Source organism: Gavia stellata, chromosome 33, assembly GCF_030936135.1.
Source record: "Gavia stellata isolate bGavSte3 chromosome 33, bGavSte3.hap2, whole genome shotgun sequence".
Classification (NCBI taxonomy): Eukaryota; Metazoa; Chordata; class Aves; order Gaviiformes; family Gaviidae; genus Gavia; species Gavia stellata.
The window spans coordinates 355,323-373,198 of NC_082626.1; the positions used below are offsets into that span (position 1 = coordinate 355,323).

Genomic DNA, 17,876 nt, shown 5'->3' on the forward strand with positions numbered 1-17,876 from the left:
TGCGCACACGCGTGCACGAGCAGTGTCCCCCAAGTGCCGGCCCCCTCCTTCTACCCACCTTCCGCCCCCCGGCTGAGACCAGAAGCACTCAACACAGGGTCCCAGGGTCCCGCGCGGGGGTTTATTTACAAGCGCGGCCGGGCAGCAGCGGGGGGGCGGGGGGGCCCCCGTCCTATACAGGTATGTACACGTGGGGCGCGCTGTCCCTGGGGACCCCCACCGCCAGCCCCGCGCCCGGGGGGTCCCGGCCCCGGGGGGGTCCCCTTGGCAGTTTGGGGGGGACGACGGGGGGTTTGGGGGTTTTGGGGGGCCACAGGGGGAGGGGGCAGCCGGGATCGGGGAGGGGACACAAGCGTCCCAAGTGCCACCGGCAAACCGCATCCCGAGGGGGGACGGCCGCGTGTCCCCAGCGCCGCGCGAGAAGGAGCTGACCCAGAGTCTGAAGGGATGTCGGGGGGGGGGCGCGATCCCCACCGGGGGCTCCTGCCCCTCTCCTGTCCTTGAGGTGTCCCCACGTCGGTGGGTGTCCCCACGCCCGGGGGTGCCTGGCAGCTCTGGCGCCCTGGGGTCCCGGACGCTGCCGTCACCTCCTCTCTGGCCGGCCACCGGTGAACGTCCCCAGCCGTGTGCCAGCAGCGAGGTGACACTTGGGGACCGGAGCCTGTCCTGGGGCACAGTGCGTGTCCTCAACCCCATGCCAGCAGCGAGGTGACACTTGGGGACCGGAGCCCTGTCCTGGGGCACGGCGTGTGTCCCTGACCCCGTGCCAGCAGCAGGGTGACACTTGGGGACCGGAGCCAGCCCGGTGGGTGGGCAGAGCCGGGGGAGCCGCAGGGGGGGACAGGGGTCCCTCGGGCGTCTCCCCCGGCCCTGCCCGGCTCACACCAGGTGCCCGCGGCCGTTGATGTAGATGCCGTTGGTGGTGGGTTTGGCCTGCAGCATCCCGTTCTCCTGCACGAAGTGGGTCATGGCCTGCTTGATGGGGTCGTCCCCCCTGCTGCCGCCATCCTCCTCCTCCTCCTTCGGCTCCTTCCCTGCCGGGGCGGGCAGCAGCGGTGCTGCCGGCACCTCCGTCTGCGTCTCGATCTCCCGCACCGTCGAGAGCGTCGAGTAGCTGCGACCTTCGGGCTCTTCGCTCTGCGGGGACGGGTCGGGGTCACCGCTGACGAACGAACGCCCTCGGGGCTGGGGTGCTGCCGTGGGGCACGGCCGGGGATGTGGGACACGGGTACGAGGAGGTGCACGGGGGCTCAGTGCACGGGCGTGCAAAGGTGTGTGCGGGTGGGAGGGCTTTGCACACCCAGAAGGGGGGTTGCACACACGGAGGGGGGGTTTGCACACCCCAAGGGGGGTTTGCACACCCCAAGGGGGGGTTGCACCCACACAGGAGCGTGCCAGAGGCAGAGGACACGCTCCGACAGCCGCAGCCCCGGGCTGGGTGCAGGAGTGGGGCTGAGCCGGGCCCCCCACCCCACTGTGCCCCCCCGCGCCCCCCCACGGCTCTCACCATGGCGGAGCAGATGCTGGTGCCGCGCAGGCTGTCCCCACGCAGGCTGTCCCCGCGCAGGCTGCCCTGCCGGCTCTCCGTGCGCAGCTGCAGCGTCTCCTCCAGCTGAAGCAGCCCCGTGAGACCCAGCACCCTGTGGCCCGGCCAGCACCCCGGGCACCCCACTGCCCAGCCCCATGGGCACCCTGCTCCCTGGTCCTCCTTCAACACCCCCATATCCAGCACCAGTCACCTCGATACCCATCACCCTGGGGACCCCAACATCCCTCACCCTGCGCACTCCGACATCCCTCACCCTGGGTACCCCAAGACCCCCTCCCTTGGGCACCCCAACATCCCTCACCCTGGGGACCCCAAGACCCCCTCCCTTGGGCACCCCAACACCCATCACCCTGGGCACCCCAACATCCCTCAGCCTTGGGCACCCCAACACCCATCAGCCTTGGGCACCCCAACGTCCCTCACCCTGGGCACCCCAACATCCCTCAGCCTTGGGGACCCCAACATCCCTCAGCCTTGGGGACCCCAACACCCATCACCCTGGGCACCCCAACATCCCTCAGCCTTGGGGACCCCAACACCCATCACCCTTGGGCACCCCAACATCCCTCACCCTTGGGCACCCCAACACCCATCACCCTGGGGACCCCAACATCCCTCACCCTGGGTACGCGAACATCCCTCAGCCTTGGGGACCCCAACACCCACCACCCTTGGGCACCCCAACACCCATCACCCTGGGTACGCGAACATCCCTCAGCCTTGGGGACCCCAACACCCATCACCCTTGGGCACCCCCCCGCCCAGGCCCCCCGCCGGACCCCCCAACCTGGGTGCGCGTGTCGGTGCTGTGGCTGGAGTGCAGGCGGCGGATGGAGTTCTCCCGGGTGAGCGTCAGCTCCTCCTCGCTGGGGGCACGGGGGGGGGAACACGCTCAGCACGGCCCCCCCAGTGCCCCCCCGTCCCCCCTCTCCCCATCTCTTACTACTTCTCGGAGATGCGCTTGGTCTTGCGCTTGTGGTAGAGGGTCATGACGACGACGACGACGACGAGGACGCAGAGCAGGACGGCGGCGATGACGCCCACCACCACCACTGAGGCCGAGACCAGGTCCACCTTGCGCACCTCGTTGTCTGCGGGGACACCGGCGGGGTGGGCGGGCGCGGCGAGGAGATGGGCGGGTGGACGGACGAGTCCACGGACGGACGGGCGGACAGATGGGTGGTTAGATGAACAGCGGGTGGAGAGATGGATGGACAGGGGGAGGGACGGCGGAAGGGCGGACGGACAGTGGATGAGTGGACAGATGAATGGGTAGATGGGTGGACGAGTAGACGGATGAGTGGACAGACGGACAGGTGGGTGAGCAGATGGGCGAGTAGACAGACGGACGGATGGAGGGAGAGAGGAGCGTACGGATGGGCACAGGGAGGGATGAACGACCGGAGAGCGAGAAGTGACAGGGGGATGGATGGACAGACAGATGGACAACCGGGGAGATGGATGAAGAGGTGGATGGGTAGAGCGAAGTGGTGGGGGTGGACTGATGGTACATGGATGGGTGGGTGGATGGGCAGAGAAATGGAAGGACAGACAAGAGAACAGACGGACGGACGGGCAGACAGACGGACAAACAGGTGAAGAGGCAGAAAGGCGCATCTGGGGAAGGACAGGTGAACGGACGGGCACAGGAAGAGTCTGGGGGAGAGGGCGGGGGGACACAGACAGATGGGTGGACAGGCGGGTGCCCGGGAGGGGACGGGTGGGTGGCAGGAAGGGCAGACAGACGGAGAAGAGCCCGGGGAGGGAGGGACGGACGGGCGCAAGCAGCACGGAATGGCGCTGCCCCCCAGCCAGGCTCCCACCGTCACCGACCACCCGGGACCCCCGCCCCAATGCCCACCCGCCCCAGCACCCTTCGGTGCCCGGGGTCCCCCGCGGCACCCACCTGCCACCCTGCCCTTGATGCTGACGTTGGCCCGCGCCTCCTTGGCGGCCACGCGGTTGGAGACGCGGCAGACGTAGTCCCCGGCATCGGCGGCGGCGAGGGGCCGCTGGAAGACGAGGGTGTCCCCCTTCACCCGCACGCCGGCGGGCAGCGGGGCGTTCAGCCTGCGGCGCGGCGGCACCGTCAGCCCCCAGCGTGCCCGGGCGGGCGCGGGCGGCGCCGCCATCAAAGCCGGGGCTGCCGGTTCCCACGGCTGACGCCCTGCCCCGGCCCTGGCAGGGCTTGCCCGAGCACGGCACCACCTGCCACGCTTGCTGCCGCCGCCGCGGCAGCCCTCGGCACGGGCACGCCTGGGCAGGGACATGGTGGGGACGGGCACGGGCAGGGACGTGGCAGGGGGGCACAGCAGGGACATGGGCACGGGGGGCACGGCACGGGCAGGGGGACACGGCAGGGACGGGGGGGGGACACCAGCACAGGCAGCTGGGACATGGGACACAGCCAGGACATGGGCACAGGCAGGGGACATGGCAGGGGACACCAGCATGGGCAGGGGGGACATGGCAGGGGACAGAGCTGGGACATGGGACATGGCAGGAACATAGGTAGGGGACACAGTAGGGACATGAACGTGCTCTTGACACCTGTCAGGGACACAGACGTGTGCAGGGGACACAGTGGGGACAGGGACACAGGCAAGGGGACACCACGGCAGGGACAGGGAGGCATGGGGGGATGTGGCAGGACCACCAAAACACGTGGGGGGCGGGGGGAGAGCAGGGCCAGGCGCAGGGGACAGGGACAGTGTCCTCACCGTGTCCAGTTGTAGGTGGGGGGGGGATTGCCGTCCCCCAGGCAGGTCAGCGTGGCCCCCTCCATGCCCTCCTGCCACTCCTCCGTGTGCCCCAGCACCGAGGCGTCCGACAGGTCTGGGGACAAGGGGACAGTGAGGGGACGAGCAGGGACGGTCCCCCATGGTCCTGCTGTGCCCCCCGTGTCCCCAGTGTGCCCCCCCGTGCCTTTCATATCCCCCACGTCCTCCATGTCCCCTCCATTCTCAATGTTCCATCCTCCGTGTCCCCAAAGTCCTCCATGCCAACATCCCCCAATGCCCTCCATGTCCCCCACGTCCCCCAGTCCTCATGTCCTTCGTGTCCCCAACACCCTCCGCCTCCCCAATGCCCCCCACCTCCCCAATGCCCCCAGTGCCCCCCACGCCCTCCATGTCCCCAGTGCCCCCCACATCCCTCCATGTCCCCAGTGCCCCCCACCTCCCCAATGCCCCCAGTGCCCCCCATGCCCTCCATGTCCCCAACGCCCAACATGTCCCCAAAGCCCTCCATGTCCCACAACGCCCCCCGTGCCCCTCGATGCTCCCCACGTCCCCAACATCCTCCATGTCCCCCAATGTCCCCCGCGCCCTCCGTGACCCTCCCTGTCCCTCAATGCTCCCGGTGACCCCCGCGCCCGCCACGTCCTCCAATCCTCCCCACGTCCCCAGTGCCCCCCGTGCCGCACAGGCGACGCTGAGGAGGTGGGTGATCCTCTTCTCGTGGCGCAGGCCGGGGTGGGCCACCACGCAGGTCAGGCTCTTGCCATTCATGCTGCGCCCGGGCACCAGGAAGAACTCGCTGGTGACGGAGGCGGAGCGGGCGTGCGCCGAGCGGCGCGTAGCGTTGGTGCCCCGCACCTCCGTCTCCCAGTGCACCGAGGGCACCGGGCTGCCCTCCGCCGTGCACGAGGCCGCCAGCGTCCGGCCCTGCCCCTCTTCCAGCGGCGGCCCCGGGTTCAGGATGGGCAGCGGTGGCACTGCGGGCAGCACCGCCGTCAGACCCGCACCGGCATTGGCACCTGCGGGTGCTGCCCCCGCTGCCGGGCTCTGCCGCACCGGCGACCCCAGACCCGCCTGCCCCATCCCCAGCGCGACTTACTGGGTGCCCAGTACCGGTCACCCTCTGCCCGTTGCCCTGTGCCCTTCACACACCGCCCGCCGCCCCACAGCCGTTACCCCATCGCCCCGCGCCCACCACCCCATTGCCCCATGCCCATCGCCCGCCACCCCGTCCCCACTGGCCGTCGCCCCGTGCCCCGGCACTCACCCAGCACCTTGAGGGTGAGGCGCCCCTCGAAGCTGCCCAGGGGGAAGGTGATGAGGTGACACTCGTAGTCGCCCTCGTCCCCCTGCACGGCGTTCCGAAGGACGATGGCGCCGTCCTCCAGCGCCCCGCTCGCCCGCCGCAGCACCCGCCCAGCGTAGGGCTCCAGCACGTGCTCGCCGTGTTGCCGGTTGAGCACGGCCATCTCGGTGTTGTGCCCGGCCGGGCCCCGCTTCAGCCACGTCACCTGCACCACCTGCTCCTGCTCCTGCGCCCGGTACCGGCACGGCAGCACCACGTCCTGGCCCAGCACCGCCGTCACGCTGTGCTCCACCTCCACCACGCCGGAGCGGCAGCCTGTGGGCACCCAGGCTGGCACCGGTGCGCTCGCTCGGCACGCTTGTGCTGCCACGCGCTCACGCGGCCCTTCCGGCACGCTTGTGCTCGCACACGCTCGTGCTGGTGCTCACATACATGCAAGAACACCTGGGCACGCTCCGGCACGCTTGTGCTTGCACACATCCACGCGCTTCTTCGGGCACACTCACGTACGCTTGGGCACACGTGTGCTTGTGCACACCCCTGCACGCTTGGGTACGCCCGCAGACAGGCGGGCACACTTGTGCTTGCACAGGCACACGCATGCTCAAGTGCGCTCACATACACGCAGGCACGCTTGGGGACGCTTGTGTACGCTCCGGCACGCTTGTGCTTGCACGCATCCATGCGTTTCTTCAGGCACGCTCGCTTACACTTGGGTGCATTTGGGCACGCTTGTGTGTACTCACATACATACAGGCACGCTTGCGCACACTTGTGCTTGCGCACACCCATGCGTTTCTTCGGGTGCGCTCACATACACTCAGGCACGCTTGGGCATACTTGCACGCACCTGGGTGCACTGGTGCACACTTGTGCTTGCACACACCCGTGCCTTCTTGGGTGCAGTCACACGTGCAGGTGTGCTTGGGCACACTTATGCTTGCACACACTCATGCATGCTCAGCTGCGCTCACGCGCAGGAACACGCGGGCACACTTGCACACACTCAGGCACGCTTCTGCTTACAAACGCTCACGCGTCCTTGCATGCGCCCGCAATCACCTGGGTGCATTCGAGCACGCTCACGCACGCTTGTGCAGGCTCAGGCTTGGTTGGACACACTCGTGCGCTGCTTGGTGCGCTCACGCACGCTCAGGCACGCTTGGGCACAGCTGCTTAAACGCACTCGCATGTGCTCAAGCACACTTGGGCACGCTCGTACCGGCTTGGGCGTGCTTGCACACTCGTGCACACTTGGGTGTGTGGAGATGCTCATGGGTGCGCTCTCACACTCATGCACACCCGGGTACGCTCACACGCACTTGGGCACACTTGCACATGCTCGTGAACACTCAGGCAAGCTCACATGTGCTCACACACGTGCACGCACACTTCAGCACTTCTGTGCATGCTCGTGCACATTTGGACGCGCTTGGGCATGGTTGGGCACGCTCGTGCACGCTTGGACGTGCCTGTGCTTGCACACACTCAGGCACGCTTGGGCACACTCACACATCCTCATGTGTGTTTAGGCACGCTTGCACATGCACAGGCACGCTCGTGCACACTTGGGCACATTCCGGCATGCTCAAGCACGCTTATACACGCTTGTGCACCCCTGGAAACACTCATGCACGCTTGGACGTGCTCACACACACTCGTGCACACTCACGCATGCTTGGAGGTGCTCATGCACGCTTGGATGTGCTCACACACGCTCAACATGCCGGGGCACGCTTGCACATCCTTGGACATAGTCGTGCACACTCCTTGTACACGCTCACGTATGTTTGAGCACCCTTACACCGGCATAGACGCACTAACGCACACTTGGGCACGCTCACACACATGCAGGCACACTCAGACGTGCCTGGGCACGCTTGCAGATGTTTGCGCACACTTGTGCGTGCTCATGCACGCTTACGCACACTTGGGCACCCTCACACGTACGCAGGCACGTTCGCCCATGTCTGCATGTGCTTGGGCACGCTGGCGCACGCTTGGGCACGCTCGCACACACCTGCACGCGCTCGGGCCTGCTTGCACGCTTGTGCTCGTTCCTGTATTCCCCTGCACGCTCACGCGCGCTCCCGTATCCCCGGCAGCCGCACGCACGCGTGCGAGGCCGGCGGGTGTCGGGGCGGGGCGCGGGGCCCGCCCAGCCGCTCGGCGACGCCGGGGGAAGCGGCCAGGCCGGCACGGCCAGCCCAACCGGCCGGCACGCATGCCGGGCTCTGCCGTGGCTTGCGGAGGGCTCCCGCCCCCGCCGGCCCCCGGGGCCTCCCCGCCGAGCCCCCCGCCGCGCCGCTCGCCGTGCCCGGCCTAATTACCCCCCGATTAGTCGCCGGATTAATTAAATAATTGCGGCGCTGCCCAGGCCGTGAGTCACGGCTGCGCTGCTCCATGGCCCCAGCCCTGCCTCAGTTTCCCCTCGCACAGCAACAGGATCCCGAGGGGGCTGGGGGTTCCCAGAGGGGTCGGGGTGCCGATGCCGGGTGGGTGCCGGGGTGCCGTCGGGGCTGGCGGGCAGCCCCCGCCGCGGGGCGTCCCCACCCAGCGGGGCCAAGCGCGTGGGAACGGAGCCGGGAACCGGCTCAACCGGATCCCGCGGCCCCCACGCCCCGGCCGGGCTCGCACCCGCGGGATGCGGGATGGGGAGATGGGGGTCCTGGGGGGGAAATGGGGGTCCTGGGGGGAAATGGGGGGGGAGCCCCGGGGGGTGCACACGCAGCCGCACCTTCGCACCGAGGTGCGTGCATGGCCCGGTGTCACCCCTCGGCGTGTGCACAGGGGCCGTGTGCCCGCACACACGTATGCGCTTGTGCCCCTCGGGGACACACACGCGTGTGCGGCCCTGACAGACACACACATGTACATGGACCCCTCTCTGAAGCACCCACACGCGTGTGTGATGACACACGCGTGCTCACGCCATGCACACTGTACACATACGTGCATGCACACGCGTGTGCGCACACACGCACCCTCCCACTCGGGGGGGGCGCGGCAGCACCCAACCGAGCAGGGGGCCCGCAGGCCTGACGCCCGGTGATGGGCTCGGTGCGGCCCCGTGCTCCCGGCTGGTGGGGGGCCACGGCCGGGCCGCCCCCCACTCGCGGCACGAAGCCCCCGACCCCCCCCGGGCTGTGAGTCACGGGGGGGGGGGGTCACCCCCCCGTAGCACCCAGCCCGTTCCCACGGGTCCTCTGCCAGTGGGGAAACTGAGGCACGGCGGGGCAGGGGGGGTGGGCAGGGCACTGAACCCCCCCGCTCTGCAGCACCCGTGGGTGCAGCACCCAGCGTGGCACAGCTGGGGGGGTGAGGGTGGCCCCCCCAAGCGTGGGGGAAACAATGGGGAGGGGGCGGGGACCCCCCCCACCGTGTGTCCCTCCCCCCCCTCTGCCGGGTGTCCCCAGAGAGGTGTGCCGCGTTCGCACGGTCTGTCCCCTCCATGTCCCCAGAGGGGTCCGCCCCCCACAGCCCCGTCCCCGCGCTGGGGGTGGGGGGGGGGGCACACGCGGACACGCAGGTGCGCGCACACGGACACGCGCACGGGGTGCGCGCACACGCGTGTGCGGCGCCCACGGCGGACCCCCCGGCACGGCGCGCAGCCACGCACAGCCCGACCCTGCCTGGGCACACGCACACGGACACGGACACGGACACACCGACACGCACACGGACACACCGACACGCACACGGACACACCGACACGCACACGCGGCCACAGGTGCGCGGAGCCACAGGTGCACACGCGAGCGCACACACGTCCACCCCCCCCCGCGCACACGCGTGTGCGCCCCACTCCCCGCCGGCCCTCCCCGCCCGCCCCCCGCCCCGGCTCTCCCCCGCCGGGTCCCGCTCCCACCCCGTGTCCCCCGGACCCCCCCGTACCTGCGGCGGCGAGGAGGAGGAAGAGGAGGAGGAGGAGGAAGCGCGGCGGGGGCCGCATCCCGCGGGGGGCCATGCGGACACCTGCGGCTCACGGCGCTGCTCGGGCCCCGGCCAGCACCATCCGGGCCGCACCGGGCGCACCGGGCCGAAGCGGGCCAAGCCTCGCCGGGCGGAGCCGGGCTGTCCCGGGCCGCCCCGAGCCGAACCGGGCCGCTCCGGGCTGCACCGGGCCGAACCGGGCGGCTCCGGGCCGAGCGCGGCGGAGGGGCCGGTGCTGCGCCGCTCCGAGCCGGGACGGGACCGGGGGGGGGGGGCGGGGCCGGCGGGAGGGGCGGGGCCGGCGGGGCGGGGCCTGGCGGGGTGGGGTCGGCAGGGTGGGGCCGGGCGGGGCGGACCGGTCCGGCAGGTCGGGGCAGGGGCGGGGCCGAGGGCACGGCCTTAAAGGGGCGACACTCAGAGCCGGGGCGCGGTGGGCCCCACCCGGGCGCTCCCTCCCCGCGTCCGACAGCGGCTCCCGGGGGGGTCCCGCTGACCGCCCCCCGCCCCGCCCGTGCTCCCCACAGGGTGAGGCCCCACAACCATCCCTGTTCCTGCCCCAGCCCCGGGGCAGAGGAAGGGGGAGCGCCGTGGGCTGGCACCGAGCACCCCCACACACACACTTTGGGGTCCCCAAATCCCACCGGACACCACAGGGCAGCCCGGGGGGGGGCAGGGCAGTTTATTGGCACAGCAAGAGTCGGGGGGGGGGGAAGGGGGCGAAACAGGGGTGGGCGTGAGGGGGTGGGAGAGCAGGGGGAGCTCAGCCCTGCAGAGACCAGGCACAACTCAGCACAGCAGTGACTGGACACAACTCAACACAGCAGTGGCCCGCACCCTGGGGGGCCCCCACCCAACTCCTGTGGGGAGGAGGGGGGGGGCAAGGGTGGGAGTGGGGGTTCCCGAAGGCAGCCGGGGGCTCTCAGGCACCCGTCACTTCGGAGCTCTCTGGAGACGGGTCCTTGGCAGCAGCACAGAGGTGGAAAAGCCCTGGGGGGAGAGGGGAGGCTGTGGGGTGCAGGGGCGGCTCGGTGGGGGCGTGGGGGCCCTCCCTGCTGCCCCCCACCCGTGGGTGCCCTCGGCACATGGCCAGGCCCAGCTCAGCCCTGCAGAGACCGGGCACAGCTCAGCACAGCAGTGACCAGGCCCCGCAGGCACCGCTACCTGCCGAGCTGGTGAGGACGACAGCGACCCAGCCCAGGATGTAGGACCAGGAGAAGCGCCAGGCGCTGCGGGCCGGCCCCAGGAGGCTCAGTGTGCCGGCGGTGTACACCGCCAGCCCCAGCAGCGCCAGAAGACCTGCGGGCAGAGGGGACAGGTCAGCAGCATGGGCCGGCCCAGCCTGCGAGCCCCCAGCCGGGCAGGCAGAGACCGGGCACAGCTCAGCGCAGCAGTGACTCCCCTGGGGACAGTCCCCGTGGCCTGTGTGCCCCAGCCTGCCCTCCCCGCCGTCTGTCCCCACGTACCAGCCAGGAGCAGGGTGATGCCGGCCACGCGGGCACGCGCCCGCCGGGCAGCGCTGGCCATGACAGAGAAACCCAGGGCGAGGCCGGTGGTGGCGGTGAGCACCGAGAGCAGCATGAGCACCCGCGTGGCCTCCCATAGGGCTGGGGGGGGGAGACACAGGCATTGGGGACACCTGGGGGGACACGGGACCCCGAGCAAGCGCATGGCCGGGATGCTGCCCCTGTGCCCTGCCCGCAGAGACCGGGCACAGCTCAGCGCAGCAGCAACCCCCATCCCCACCCGCAGAGGCCAGGCACAGCTCAGCGCAGCGGTGTCCCCCATTTCCACCCCACAGAGACCAGGCACAGCTCAGCACAACAGCAACCCCCATCCCCACCCGCAGAGGCCAGGCACAGCTCAGCGCAGCAGTGACCCCCATCCCCACCCGCAGAGACCGGGCACAGCTCAGCGCAGCAGTGACCCCCATCCCCACCCGCAGAGACCGGGCACAGCTCAGCGCAGCAGTGACCCCATCCCCACCCGCAGAGGCCGGGCACAGCTCAGCGCAGCAGTGACCCCATCCCCACCCGCAGAGACCGGGCACAGCTCAGCGCAGCAGTGACCCCCATCCCCACCCGCAGAGACCGGGCACAGCTCAGCACAGCAGTGACCCCATCCCCACCCGCAGAGGCCGGGCACAGCTTGTCTCACCCGGTGCTTACCCGGGGTGCCGGGGTGGGGGCGGCAGTGCCCCCCGAGGCAGGCGCGCCACAGCCCGAGGCTGGCGGTGCCCCCGGGCACCCGGCGCTGCAGCCAGAAGTGGGTGGCGGTGGCGGCCAGGAGCAGGGCCAGGCCGCTGGCCCCGCACAGCAGCCCCCCGCCTGCGGGCATCCCCCTGCGCCAGGGAGGGGCTGTGGGGGCTGCTGCCACCCCCGGGGGACGGGGGGGGCAGCACTAGGGGACACTGGGGACAACCGTGGGGACACCTCCAGGGGTAGGGGGTACTGGGGGCTGGCATCTCCAGGGGACACAGGGGACACCCATGGGGACATCTCCGGGGGACATGGGGGTACCAAGGGGTGGCATCTCCAGGGGACACAGGGGACACCCATGGGGACATCTCCAGGGGACATGGGGGTACCAGGGGGTGGCACCTCCGGGGACGCAGGGGACACACATGGGGACATCTCCAGGGGACATGGGGGTACCAAGGGGTGGCATCTCCAGGGGACGCAGGGGACACCCATGGGGACATCTCCAGGGGACATGGGGGTACCAAGGGGTGGCATCTCCAGGGGACGCAGGGGACACCCATGGGGACATCTCCAGGGGACATGGGGGTACCAAGGGGTGGCATCTCCAGGGGATGCAGGGGACACCCATGGGGACATCTCTGGGGGACATGGGGGTACTGGGCGGTGGCATCTCCAGGGGACACAGGGGTTACGCGTGGGTGGTATCGCTGGGGGACGCTGGGGACAACCGTGGGGACACCGCAGGGGCTGTCAGTGGAAGCCAGGGTGGCATCTCGAGGATATGGGGGTACCCGGGGGTGGCACATCTGGGGACACTGGGGGTACTCAGGGTGGCATCTCGGGGGACACCGGGGGCAACTCCAGGGGACACTGGGGACAGACCCCCCCGGCCACCCCCCCCAGCCACTCACCTGCCTTCAGCACCCACCAGCCGGGTGCCCCATGGCCGCCTGTCCCTCTGTCCCTCTGTCCCTCTGGGATGGGGACAGTGGCCCCAGGGGAGGTCAAGGCCGCGGGCGCACGTGGCACTGCCATTGTCGGGGACACAATGCGGGGAAGGCTCTGGGTGCTGCCGCCACCCGGGTGCTGACGCGGCGAAAGCTTGTCCCCACCGGCGTCCCCCCCGGGGTGGCACTGCGGGGGGGGGGCGAGGGGACACAGCCGGGGTCCCACCCCGGGTCCCCTGTCAGGGCGCCAGCACCCTGGGGACAGCGGGTGCCATCACCACGGGCAGGATCAGTCCTGGGCAGGGCTGGGGACCCTGCGGTCACCTGGGTGGGGACGGGACACCGGGGACATCGGGGACACTGGGGACATGGACCCCGGAGACATGGGGACACTGGGGACAGCAGGGAGAGCGTCGGTGAGGACATGGGGGACACTGGGGTCAGGGGGGACAGTGACACTGGGAATGGGGACACGGGAGGGGACACAGGGACATGGGCGACACTGGAGTCAGGGGGGACAGTGACACCGGGAATGGGGACACTGGGGAGGGGACACAGGGACATGGGTGACACTGGGGACAGTGACACCGGGAATGGGGACACTGGGGAGGGGACACAGGGACATGGGGGACACTGGGGTCAGGGGGACAGTGACACTGGAGACATGGGGGACACTGGGGACAACACGGACAGCAGCGACAGGGGCAGTGGGGACATGGGGGACACTGGGGTCAGGGGGGACAGTGACACCGGGAATGGGGAGACTGGGGAGACTGGGGACAGGACACAGGGACATGGGGGACACTGGGGTCAGGGGGGACAGGGACACTGGGGACATGGGGGACACTGGGGGAACTGGGGACACCAGGGAAGGGGACACCGGCGATGGGGACACTGGGGTCAGGGGGGACAGGGACATCAGGGGCATGGGGAACACTGGGGACAAGGACACTGGGGACATGGGTGACACTGGGGGCACCAGGGACATGAGGGATGGGGACACTGGGGTCACTGGGGGTGTGAGTCCCGGGGGGGTGGGAGCCCCCGGGGGGGGTGTCAGTCCCTGGGGGTGGCCAAGGAGGCGCCGTCCGGGGCTGTCCCCTGGTGCCACTGCGAGGGTGGCACACGGGGGGGACACGACACGCGCTGCACATGCGTGTGCCCTGGCAGGCGGACACGCTCCGCCCCTGCGCACACGCTGTCACCCGGGGCCAGGCACGCTCGTGCGCAGCCGTGTGCACACCCCCTTGCACACCCCCATGTGCCCCCCCGCACCCTCGCACACATGCACATACGTGTGCACACATGCACTCACACACACATGCATACCCCCACACACGTGCACACGCGTGCACAGGCACACGCACAGGCACACACACACGTGCACAGGCACACGCGCACATGTGCACACTCACGCACACACGTGCACAGGCACACGCACAGGCACACACATGTGCACAGGCACATGCACTCATGTGCACACTCACACACACGTGTGCACACTCACGCACACACGTGCACAGGCACACACATGTGCACAGGCACATGCACTCATGTGCACACTCACACACACGTGTGCACAGGCACACAGATGCACAGGCACACACACAGGTGCACAGACACATACGTGCATGCACACAGGCACACTCACACACATGTGCACAAGCATACACGTGTACAGGCACACATGTGCACAGGCACACGCGTGCACAGGCACACGCGCTCCCCAGGTCACAGGCCGTGGGCCGGCGGCAGCAGGAGGAGGAGGAGGAGGAGGAGGAGGCCGAGGCCGCAGCGGGGGGGTGCCCCGGAGCAGGGGGGGCTGCAGGGGGTACCTGTGGGGGGGGGGAACCACCTCAGGGGCTGCCCATGGCCCCACAGCCCCGACGCCAGGGTGAGGGGCTCCCACCGCCCACCAGCCCCACAGCACCCGCAGCCCCGACGCCAGGGTGAGGGGCTCCCACCGCCCACCAGCCCCACAGCACCCGCAGCCCCGACGCCAGGGTGAGGGGCTCCCACCGCCCACCAGCCCCACAGCACCCGCAGCCCCGACGCCAGGGTGAGGGGCTCTCCGCCACCACTCACTGCTGCTGAGGAGCAGTGTCACCTCCCCGCAGGCGCAGTCATCCTCGCCCAGCAGCAGGCAGGTGTAGGTGCCAGCGTCCTCGTCCCTCAGGTGCCACAGGACCAGCATCCCCGGGGTGTCGCCGGGTGCCAACAGCGCAGCGCGGTCGCGGTAGGGTGGGCCGCAGTGGGGGCGACCGTGGCTCTGGCTGCAGACGGTGGCACCGGTGCCCGCCAGGTCACCCCAGAAGCGCCAGTGCGTGGCCACCAGCTGGCCCAGGGGAGCACCCGCCGCGGGGCACCCCAGGGTGACGCTGGCACCCAGCGTGCCGTTGGCCTGCGCCTGGCCCCGGTGGGGGCTGTGGCACAGCCCGCAGCCCTCCGAGGTGTCACCGCGGCCCACGGGTGGCTCAGCTGGGCCGTGGCCGGGGGCCAGCGTCGGGTGGCCTGGGGACAACAGGGACTGTCACTGGCACCCACCCGTGGTATGGCCATGGGGTGACCCTGGGGACCGTCACCGTCCCACGGCGTGGGGGACACTGCTGGGGGACCTGGGGACTGTCACCGTCCCGCGGCATGGGGGACACTGCTGGGGGACCTGGGGACCGTCACCGTCCCGCGGCGTGGGGGACACTGCTGGGGGACCTGGGGACCGTCACCGTCCCGCGGCGTGGGGGACACTGCTGGGGGACCTGGGACTGTCACCGTCCCATGGCGTGGGGGACACTGCTGGGAACCCTGGGACTGTCACCGTCCCACGGCGTGGGGGACACTGCTGGGGGACCTGGGACTGTCACCGTCCCATGGCGTGGGGGACACTGCTGGGAACCCTGGGACTGTCACCGTCCCACGGCGTGGGGGACACTGCTGGGGGACCTGGGGACTGTCACCGTCCCACGGCGTGGGGGACACTGCTGGGGGACCTGGGACTGTCACCGTCCCATGGCGTGGGGGACACTGCTGGGAACCCTGGGACTGTCACCGTCCCACGGCGTGGGGGACACTGCTGGGGGACCTGGGGACCGTCACCGTCCCACGGCGTGGGGGACACTGCTGGGGGACCTGGGGACTGTCACCGTCCCGCGGCGTGGGGGACACTGCTGGGGGACCTGGGGACCGTCACCGTCCCGCGGCGTGGGGGACACTGCTGGGGGACCTGGGGACTGTCACCGCCCCGCGGCGTGGGGGACACTGCTGGGGGACCTGGGGACTGTCACCGTCCCACGGCGTGGCCATGGCGGGGACTGGCCGCTGTGGGACACTCGGGGACCGTCACCACCAGAGCTCGGGGACGGGACCGGTACGGGGACAGGAACGGGGCCGTGGGACGGGACCGGGACAGGGACGGCGACAGGGAGAGGGACAGGGACGGGGACATCTCCTCCCCCACCCCCGAGCCCCGCCGTCTCCCGCTGCCCCCCGCTCCCCCTCGGGGCACCCGGTGCCCCGGCACCGCCCGGACCTCCTGCACCCCCCCGCACCCCCAGCACCCTCTGCACCCCCCGGACCCCCGCACCCCGCAGCCACCCAGTGCCCCCCGGACCCCCAGCACCCCCGACCCCCCCGGACCCTCTGCACCCCCCTGCGCCCTCTGCACCCCCAGCACCCTCTGCACCCCCCAGCACCCTATGCACCCCCCTGCACCCTCTGCACCCCCCTGCACCCCCTGCACGCCCAGCACCCTCTGCACCCCCAGCACCCTCTGCACCCCCCAGCACCCTCTGCACCCCCAGCACCCTGTGCACCCCCTGCGCCCTCTGCACCCCCCGGAACCACCGCACTCCCAGCACCCCCCTGCACACCCCGGACCCCTTGCACCCCCAGCACCCCAGAGCCCCCCGGACCCTCTGCACCCCCTGCACGCCCAGCACCCTCTGCACCCCCCGGACCCCTTGCACCCTCTGCACCCCCCGGACCCCCAGCACCCCCCGGACCCCTTGCACCCTCTGCACGCCCCGGACCCCCAGCACCCCTTTCAGCCCCGTCCCCCGGCGGGACCCACCGCGGGGCAGCAGGGCCCAGCCCAGCCCCAGGGGCAGCAGCAGCACCCACATCTCCGGGCGGCGGCTCGGGCGGGCGGGACGGGGCGGGGGACGGGGCGGGCGGGGGCGGCACCGAGCGCGGGGGGGGACGGCACAGGACCCCCCCGGGGCTGGCGGGGTGTCCCCGGGGTCGCCCGGCCAGGCCCGGGGCGGGGGGGCGCAAATAGGGACACACCGCCCCCCCCGGGGGCCCGATCCAGCCACGTGGCGGGCGGCTCCTTCCCGGTGTCCGCCTTGGTGGCCCCCAAAGGCACCCGCAGTGTGTGTGTCCCCCCCCCGAGTCCTGGTGTTGTCACCTCCCTTGTCACGGCAGCTCTGGCACGGGGGGGGTCACTGTCACCCCTGTGTCCCACCACTGGAGGATGCTTGGGGATGGTCCAGGGGGTCACCATCATCCCCATGTCCCACCCAGGGGGTCACTGCCACCCCTGCGTCCCACCACTGTCCCCACTGCTGGAGGATGCTCGGGGATGGCCTGGCGGGTCACTGTCACCGCCATGTCCCACCCAGGGGGTCACTGTCACCCCTGTGTCCCATTGCTGTCACCACCACTGGAGGATGCTCAGGGGTGGTCCGGGGGTCACCGTCACCCTCATGTCCCACTGCCATCCCCACCACGGGAGGATGTTCAGGGATGGCCCAGGGTGTCACTGTCATCTCCATGTCCCATCCTAGAGGGTCAATGTCACCCCAATGTCCCACCCAGGGGGTCACACACACCCCCCGTCCCACCCAGGGTATCACCGTCACCCCCATGTCCCACTGCTGTCCCCACCACTGGAGGATGCTTGGAGATGGTCCAGGGGGTCACTGTCACCTCCGTGTCCCACCGACGCCCCACCACAGGCAGCGTGTCCCCACCGCCCCCCCCGCCGCAGTCCTCCACACGTGCACCGAATCCACCGGGGCTCAGCGCAGACAAAGGTGTCTTCTCGCCGGGGGGCAGCCGAACCCCCAAACCACCACGTCAATCCCCCAATCACAGGCCTCGAAGGTGCTGCCCCCCCGGAACCCCCCCAGCTTTCCTCCCCTCTCCTTTCCAGGCTGGAGCAGGAAATGGACCCCCCCGGGCCCCCCCGGTGAGGGTCTGGTGCCAGCG

General features: G+C 70.6%; 1 protein-coding gene across 1 annotated transcript; it reads right to left on the reverse strand.

Moving 5' to 3' along the window:
* Positions 1 to 879: 879 nt before the first annotated feature.
* NECTIN4 (nectin cell adhesion molecule 4) lies at positions 880 to 9,560 on the reverse strand. Its single transcript, XM_059832054.1, has 9 exons — positions 9,488 to 9,560; positions 5,555 to 5,908; positions 4,974 to 5,264; positions 4,270 to 4,384; positions 3,456 to 3,619; positions 2,493 to 2,640; positions 2,337 to 2,415; positions 1,508 to 1,612; positions 880 to 1,137 (listed from the first exon to the last, which is right to left on the reverse strand). Exons 1-9 carry the CDS (start codon positions 9,558 to 9,560, stop codon positions 880 to 882), a joined length of 1,587 nt encoding a protein of 528 aa, XP_059688037.1.
* Between the last annotated feature and the right edge of the window lie 8,316 nt (positions 9,561 to 17,876).

Coding starts and splice junctions, on each gene's coding strand:
- NECTIN4 (XM_059832054.1), bottom strand. CDS start 9,560: ATGGCCCCCCGCGGGATGCGGCCCCCGCCGCGCTTCCTCCTCCTCCTC. Junction 2,416..2,492: donor AAGCGCATCTCCGAGAAGTA/GTAAGAGATGGG, acceptor CCGTGCCCCCAG/CGAGGAGGAGCTGACGCTCA. Junction 1,138..1,507: donor CCAGCATCTGCTCCGCCATG/GTGAGAGCCGTG, acceptor CCGTCCCCGCAG/AGCGAAGAGCCCGAAGGTCG.